This window comes from Malania oleifera, chromosome 13, assembly GCF_029873635.1.
Source record: "Malania oleifera isolate guangnan ecotype guangnan chromosome 13, ASM2987363v1, whole genome shotgun sequence".
Classification (NCBI taxonomy): Eukaryota; Viridiplantae; Streptophyta; class Magnoliopsida; order Santalales; family Ximeniaceae; genus Malania; species Malania oleifera.
This window is the reverse complement of record NC_080429.1, coordinates 85,415,265-85,423,999: the sequence shown is the minus strand read 5'-3', so window position 1 is coordinate 85,423,999 and position 8,735 is coordinate 85,415,265. Positions and strand designations below refer to the sequence as shown.

The window sequence follows — 8,735 nt, the reverse complement described above, 5'->3', positions numbered from 1 at the left end:
GGATTGGGATTGAAATATTTATTTAGTTTTTTTTATTATTCCATTGCAGCATTTATGAATTTATTTATTTATTTCTCTCTTTCAAGTAAGTCTTTGATAGAATTATTTAATGCCCGATTTAGTAATTTAATCTAGTGATGTCCGATTCGGTTCTAAGATAAAATAAAAATAAAAAGATAGGATAAAATACAAAAAGGAAAAACATTGTTTTTATTTTAGCAATTAATTTGGCCGTCTTTCTTTCTTGAGATTAATATTCTTGTTGCGGTTTGGGTTAGTTAGGGTCCGTTTTGCCAAAGTTCATATTTTTACTGCTTTTCGTTATCGTCTTTAATTAGTGCATGTTTCGGTGTTTTCTTGAGTAGATTAGGGTTTCCGTTTTTGCTCTCAATTTCAGTGCATGCTAGGTTTAGAGTTTTTAATTACATGTCGTTTAATTTGCCAAAAGTGAAATCAAACAACCTTGAAACCCCGAATCTGAATTGAGTTCAGTATCTTTTTGTTTTTGATTGGAAGAATGAAAAATTTGAGATTAAAACACATTCCCCAAGGAGATGATCTAACCCTTAGGCTGAATATTACACGACATAACTAATATACTTGGGATAGCTTCCGAGCTACTCATTTTTTGAGTGAGTCAAGTTTCTGGCACCGTTGCTAGAAAATGTCGGTCTTAGTCTCAAATTAGCGTTTTTCCCGTCATTTTTATTAGTTTTATTAAAAAAAAAAAAAAAAGGAAAACAGAAAAGGGAAAAATTTAAGTTTTGAAAAAAAAAAATAAACACATAAATATGGCTGCACCTACACCGCGCACGATAATGGACTTTTTGCTGCTTGAATATGCCACGGCATCCTTTTCCACTATTTGTCTAATGAAGAACTTGCTTTCATGATGCAGCGCAGGAGGATGTCATTGCTACCCGAGTTTTACGGGACAGAATCTGAGTGCCTCTATCAGCACCTAGCAGAGTTTGAATTAACTGGGAATATGTTTTTCCTCATGCTAGAACTGATGAAGCTATTAGACTGAATTTATTTCTTGCTACTTTGCAGTATGGGGCATGAATATGGTTTCAGTCCTTGAGACCTCACTTTATCACTAATTGGTCTGATATGGAGTGTGAATTTTTGCATGCGTTTTGTCCCTCACAAAAAACTCAATTTTTGCAAAAACAGATTCTTAATTTTGTGCAACAGGATGACGAGACATCTCAAGCTTGCTGGGAGCGATTTAAGGATCTTCTAAGTACTTGCCCACATCACAGGTTTGACTCAGGGAGGTTAGCCAATTATTTTCATACTGCTCTTACACCTAATTGCAAGTATTTTGTCCAGACCATGTGTAATGGAGAACTCTTCAGCAAGGATCCAGATCAGGTATTATCGTTCTTCGATTACCTAGATGACAATGTCCCACGATGGAATACACGATACAATCAGGTACCTATGATTGCACACCCTATCAGCACAATTAGTGGTAGAGAAGCATATGAGCCAACATATTATCAAGATGATCCTCCGCCTCAATACCAGCCACAACAGATCCATCAGAGCTGTACACCGTCAAACCTTTTTGAGGAAAGCATGACACAGATGGCGAACTTGCTCCAACAGTTCATGCAAAGTCAGATCAATCAGTATACTCAACATACCCTGGACTTTAATGAATTATGGGACACCATTATGCGATGAGCATGTAGTTGGACATCTTAGAACAAAAGGAATCACTCGCGGAACCTCAGCCTAGTTCTTAATAGTACCGACAACAACAACAACAAATGAACGATGTTCTCTTTGAGACAATAGAGACCGCCACTACTTCGAGAAGCGAGAAAGAATTTCCCCAACCTGAGAAGCTCATCGTCGGACAACCAGTTGTCCCAGCACTGGAAGTTACGGCTGAAATAGATGAATTCAAAGAAAAATTAGAGGAAATGGGCCTAGAAGTGGAGAAGTTAGTTGATGAGGAGATTGATACTCATACAGAGTACCAACCTGTGGTACCTCATACTCCGAGCTTGGAAACCGTGGAACGGTCACTCCTGCATGAATCAAATGTCAAAGAGCCCAATGTAGAGGCAGACCCTTGTAATGGTGAGATGATATGTACACTCGATAAAGAGGGTGACCAGTCTGGTGAGAATCTCATTTTCAAGGAATCAGGTAAAACTCGTAATGTTAATGCTTCTAAAGAACTACAGGTACTTATTCCAATAACTCTCTCTCGAACACTGGTTCGTAAAGAAGCAAATTTCCTGGACACGATGTTGAACAAAGACCCTTTCTTATCAACATACGAGGGTCGAACTGCACACATATTGTTTGGTATATTGACGAGCATTAATTCATTTGAGGTTGATTTTCGTGCAGGTATGAAGACTGATCGATTGTGGCGGCTCAAATTTGGAGACCCGCCGGTGCAATTTATAGACCTGTGGCCACCAGACGAAATTCCTCCTAAGCCTTTACCAAACAATTGTGATGTTTTTCTTTTCTTTATTTTTCTTTAGATCGTCATTTAGGCACAAAAATGACCCTTTTAATATAAACATATATTTTTCTTTCAAATCATTAATAACTTTATACACGTAATTAAATATGTATAAACATATATTATAAAAACCACCCTTAGGCATGTTAGCCATAAGTCAAGTTTACCCCCATGATTGGGTTGTGCGGTCCGAAGACTGGACTTAGCTGGCTAACCGACTAAACTAAATCAACGTACGTAAACATTAAGTGAAATTTTCCTTATCAAGTCCTGGTCCGGAACCAGGTGTGCACTCAGGAGAAATTCACTAACATAAATAATCACTCTATAAACAGTGTGAGTGCACTTTGATCTGTTTAAACTTTAAGCTGCGGTACCGAACATTTGTGAATTTGAACTTCCTTTGCCATAAAGGGTTTTAAAACCATCTTATTATAATTTATGCAATTTAAAATAATATCGTGAAAATCTGATCTTTCTCATATTTTCATGAAACATGCAACGTAGAAATAAACTCAAGCCATACAATTTTTGTGTTAAATATATATATATATAAACCCAAAAATAAATGTAAGAATATTAAAGATTAAAATTGGTATAATAAAATATGCGTAAAAAATAAACTTAGGGGAATTTTATGAAACTAAGTAACATAATCGAAATTTACTTATAAATAAACTCGGGTAAATTTTAAATGAAAATATAACATAGTCAAATTTACTTACCTCTTTTTGTGCTACGAACACAATGACTATTTCTAAAAAATGAGATCGGAAGGAGTGGGTGAGTGAGAACTTACTCAAAAATTTTCTCTCTACCACTAATTATTTCACTCACTAATTCTTCTTTTCCTTTGAATTTTTTTGTGAAAAATGAAGGCTGAAAGCTTTGTATTTATAGGAAAATTTTGGGGAAGAAAATAAAATTTGTAAAAGTGTAGGGAAATGAGTGAAATTATAATTTTTTTAAAATTAAAGAATGGGCATGTGATGGGTTAGGTATGGGTTAAGTATGAGATAGGGATGGAGATCATGTGGGGGAAATAAGAGTGCTTGTCGACACTCCTATTTAATTAATTTTTAATTAATTACTTAATTAATTAATTATTTTTTTAAATTTTTTTTAAATCCTCATTTTTAAGCTATGTTTTAGTTTTTTTTTTTTTAAATTAAATTCGAATTTCAAAAACTCATGTGGGCCCCACATGGTCTTGTGGGTCCCACACAATTTTGAGACCCAAGTGGGTATTACGTAACTCTAATAGTTCTCATATGTTTTTATGAGCCTTATATAGTTTCAAAACTCATGTGGACCCCCCACAGGGTTTCGGGAGTCATGTGGGCCTCACACGGTCTTGTGGGCCCCACATTGGATACATATATTATTATTATTTTATCATATATTTTTACAAATTATATCATTCAAAACATTATTTTATGTATTTATTTACGTATACAAACAGTGTCTATCCTATTTTATCCTATGAAATTTTATTTTGAATAGGCCGACCTCTAGGGAGCTACTGAGTCGTAATGGTTTCTGAGCACTTGCTTAGATAAGGTCTTTCTTAAATATCAAACATGGAATCAAGAATCCTAACAGAAAAACACTTTCGTTTTGATACTAACTAAATGACCATTATTATTATTCTACAATTTTTTTTTTCGGTTATTACAAATTTCCCTCGATTATCTGGTTGTAATGAAACCCTAAGCTAGATTCGCATAACTAGGATTTAGTTGATTGTGCATAATAGGGTTTGATGGCTAGAAAGGAATCCATGTTCGCTAGATAGGGTATGCCCCGTTCTCCTGATCGTGCTCCAAACGATTGGTGCGAACCCGGCTACGCTATGCTACTTGAGCGGATTACTTGTCGTTGAAACCATAGGATGGATAATTGATCGAACCTAGTTATTGCGAATTAACAGCTCAGGGTGGATTCATAACAGGGGACTTGCTTTTCCATAAAGAATTCAATTTAATTAACTTGCTTTCGTAGTTTAAATAGAAAACCCCAATTCAACCTTTTCTTCTTGTTATATCATAGTAAATTATATTGATTCGGTAGACCGCTGCATTGAGTCCCTGAGGATCAACACCAGAATTACTCACTGTTCTACTGAACTTGGGAGTAGTTAGATTTATAAATTTGATGTTTGATAAACAAGGACCCAAGCCTTGGCGAAGTTTTCAAATTTTGGTGCTGTTGCCGGGGATTGAACTCGGGTCACCCGCGTGATAGGCGGGAATACTCACCACTATACTACAACGACTGCCACATCTATTGCACCAACTGCCACATCTGGTGGAGAGATTGAGTCACCTATGAGTCCTCCTGTGCCCGTTGTTGCGTTTACTTGAAAAATTCATCAACATTTTAATAATTATTTAAGTAACTAATTAATTGCTTATTATATATTTTTATTTTAAAAAATAATTCAAATTTATTATAATTTTTTAATTATATGTTGAATATATGTTATAAATAATTTTAATTAAATATTAACTAGTATTTATATTATTTTAAAATTTTAATTGACTTTCTAAATATTTTCTATCAATTAAAGAAGACTATAATTTATAATTAACAATAATATAATGATTTTGTGTTTATTATGTTTTTATTTCAATGATATTTTGTCAGCAATTCATCATTAGTTTTTAAATAAGAACATCACACTTATAAAAAAATTAAATAGTATAAGGGTATTTTGTGATAGTTGTAGATAATTATAAATATATTTTGGAATAATTGTGAATAGTGATGAGAATAAATTTAATATAATTATGAAGATACTTTAGAATGATAACATGTAATTAAAAATATTTTAAAATAATTATTATTAATGATTGGGATAAATTTAACATTTTAAAAATGGTAAGGGTGCGAGTTCCACCGTCACAGCTTATAGTTCCAAGCATTGAATAATTGAGTCATCTCATGATAATTAAAGGGCCCCAAATTACGCGTTAATCACAGAAGCACCGCTCTGCCTTTTCCGTAACGTGGCGTCGAGCCATTGGTTCGATCATGCCGACAACTGCTTCAATTACCAAATTACCCCTATTCATCCCAAGATATTCACGATATCTACCCCTGCTCGCCTTCTCGCACTTCGCGTCTCATCAGCTCAAGTTCATGACTGGGAGCGACTCTCAGTCTCTCTCGCTCTCTCTCGGCCATGTCTTCTTGAATTTCAGCGGATTCTGTGAAATATCCTTAGGTTTCACAGCCAAAGCAATCGATTTTGGCGGAAGAACCCTAGGTTCTGCTTTAGATCCAGTGCGAATCTCAACTAAAAGATTCCAAGAACAGGTTCGCTTCAATCTACTCAACTCTCTCTTTATCGACATCGTTCTCAAATATCTGTGTATGTGAAATTCGAAGTTGTGTTTTGTGTTGATTCAGAGAAATTAGTGATTGCCAACTCTTACTTGATATTCTACTGAAAATGGGGAAATTTTCGTCTTCTGATACTAATCTTGATGTGTATGTTGCTTGCTACTTTCAAAGTTCGTCGTTCTACTTACACGTTTTAAAGTATGAAATCGGGCTATATGCTGTTAGCTACAGTTGCTTTTTGCTTTTATGCTCCATTTTTGCATTTTACTGTTGTTATTGCTATATTTTATCGTCTTCGTTTATTTTTGGACATTTATACTCTCTAAGAATGGGTTATTTAATGTCTGCAGTTAATTTTTGGACGTGGCTTAAGATTTGGTGTCTTATCAGGATATTTTTTTATAACTAGCGGTGATCTGGTATTTAATTTTTGAATTTATGGAGAAGTTTTTATCTGACCAAGATCCAACCTTGTCCAACTCTATGAATTTATGCCTGATTTTGATTCTAAGCTTCTCACTCGCATTTAAAAATGTTTTACTTTTACATTATACTTTTTGTATCCTCTATCCATTTAGAATTATTTTCTGAAACTCAACTGTATTTAAATAGTGTATATTCGAACCTTGGGATGGGATAGGGGTGGGTTTGGGATGCGGTAATGGGGTATGTCAGATGGCTTACCTTTTGTTGGGTAGATCTGCTCGCTATCTCAATGAACTGAAAAAAAGAAGAAGAAGAAGAATTCATTGAAACAAACAAAAGGTTTGAACCAAATATGGAAGTTTTTAGAAAAGATTATAAGCACGTCCCTCCAGTGGATACTACGAATGGAATGTAATGTCTTTTGAACTCAAAAATGCCGCGTCAGAATTTCAAAATATTATAAATAAAATTTTTAACAATTATACAAAGTTTACTATTATATATATTGACGATATCCTTATATACTCTGAATCAATAAGTCAATATTTTAAACACCTCACTATTTTTTACAATATTGTTAAAAGAAATGGTTTAATTGTTTCTAGACCAAATATCAAATTATTTCAAACCAACATCAGGTTTCTTGGTCACCAAATTTATCAAAATAAAATTACCCCAACCCAAAGGTCTTTAGAATTTGCTGATAAGTTTCCAAATGAAATTACCAATAAAAATCAATTACAAAGATTTTTAGGATGTTTAAATTATGTTGCAGACTTTATTCTTAATATCAGAATTCTAGTCAAACCATTATTTAAAAGACTCAAGAAAAATCCTCCGGCTTAGAATGAAGAATGTACTCAAATTATTGTTAAAATCAAAGCCTTAGTCAAAACCCTCCCTTGTCTTTGTTTACCAGATCCTAAAACTTTTATGATTGTAGAAATTGACGCCTCTGATGAAGGGTTTGGAGGTATCCTTAAACAAAAAATTAATTCAAAAGAAATCTTAGTGAGATTTCACTCAGGAGCCTGGTCTGGTCCTCAAATTAATTACTCAATTATCAAAAAAGAAATGCTTTCAATCGTTTTATGCATTCAAAAATTTCAAGGTGATTTAATTAACAAAGAATTTTTATTTCGAATTGATCGTGCCAGTGTAAAAAAATATTATTGAAAAAGATGTTAAAAACCTTGTTTCAAAATAGATTTTTGCAAGATGGCAAGCAATCCTTTCAATATTTGATTTTCAAATTGAATTTTATTCCAAAGCCTCTTCTTCAAAAGCTCCAGAAAGAATTCCTATTCCTATTTCAAATAGGTTTTCTCCCATTGAGAGACCTTCAATACCTCAAACCCTCAGCTTCAAAGATATCATGGGAGGAAAAGTGTCTTCCCCACATCCTTCTCCTTCAAAAAACTCGCCAAAAGGTTACTTTACCAAAAATCTATATGAAGATTTATTTCCTATTGAACTCGAATGAGAAGCATCCCAACCCTTTGAAATTATCAAAAAATACTTTTTTTAGGGGATGTCATTTTGATACTCCTGATATTATCAAGGATAGAAGATTTTATGAATTAATCCTTATTGAAACCAATTCAGTTATCATTGATCATACGTTTGATCTTCAAGAACCTCAAAAGATAAATTTCTCAAAATTAAAAATTTTAAAGGTAATTTCTTCTTCCGAATGGGGACAACATTCTCGAACTTCAAAAGAATTTAAAGGAATTTATATTCCTTAAACCTATGATTATCAAGACTATCAAAAGGCCTGATATTTTATTTTTTATGTAAGAAATTTTACTCACTCTTGGTTTATTCATTTTAATCAAAAAATTATTAAATATTTTTCAAAATGGTTTCTCATATGGTTTTCTTACTTTGGTGCTGAAGTAGGAATTTTCCCAAAAGTTATTCAAAATGATTTTGATCTTTTTAGAAAAAAATTTAAGCTCCCTTTTGACTACTCAAAAGGATGCTTTGAAGAGTCTACTAGCCTCTTTTTCTTTTACTCATTTTTCATGATCACATGGATATTCTGCTGGGATTATGTTCTGATTTCCCCATCTGATAGTTCATTTGGTCATTCCAAAACTTTACGAAGAATTTTTAAGATCCTTTGGTGGGACAAATTCATTATGCCTGAAGGCAAAGTTAGTGCATGACTTGCAAAAGGCCATTGTTCAAAAGTTTCCCTTGTTCAGAAAGAAAAGAAGAAGATCCTTGAAAACGATGATACTATATCCACAGTATCATCAAGAAAGTCAAAATCTTTAATGAAGTCAAAATTACTCAAGATTATTGCTCAGCTCAATTCGGATGATTTAGGATCCGAACCCGACTCGCCAACCGCTCCAAAATTCAATCTACTAGGGTTTGACATCAACGCCTGGTATAAATTTATTCAAGACCCTCAAGAAAGTTCCTCGAAAGAGGCTTAAAGCAGAAGATGCTGCTTTCTTATTCA

The 8,735-nt window shown here is 33.6% G+C and overlaps 1 protein-coding gene across 2 annotated transcripts in view; it reads left to right on the top strand.

Annotated features, from left to right (window-relative positions):
- Positions 1 to 5,495: 5,495 nt before the first annotated feature.
- LOC131145528 (uncharacterized) overlaps positions 5,496 to 8,735 on the top strand; it is a 53,189-nt gene continuing 49,949 nt past the window's right edge. Inside the window, exons 1-2 of one of the 2 annotated variants that reach the window (XR_009134161.1) lie at positions 5,496 to 5,809; positions 5,903 to 6,429. Coding sequence is in view for 1 of the 2 variants with exons in the window: in XM_058094668.1 (XP_057950651.1) it covers positions 5,525 to 5,809; positions 6,187 to 6,255 (354 nt within the window). In the remaining variant the exon portion in view is untranslated. Of the gene's footprint in view, positions 5,810 to 5,902; positions 6,430 to 8,735 lie in introns of those variants that run through there. The other variant, XM_058094668.1, reaches the window with a different exon arrangement.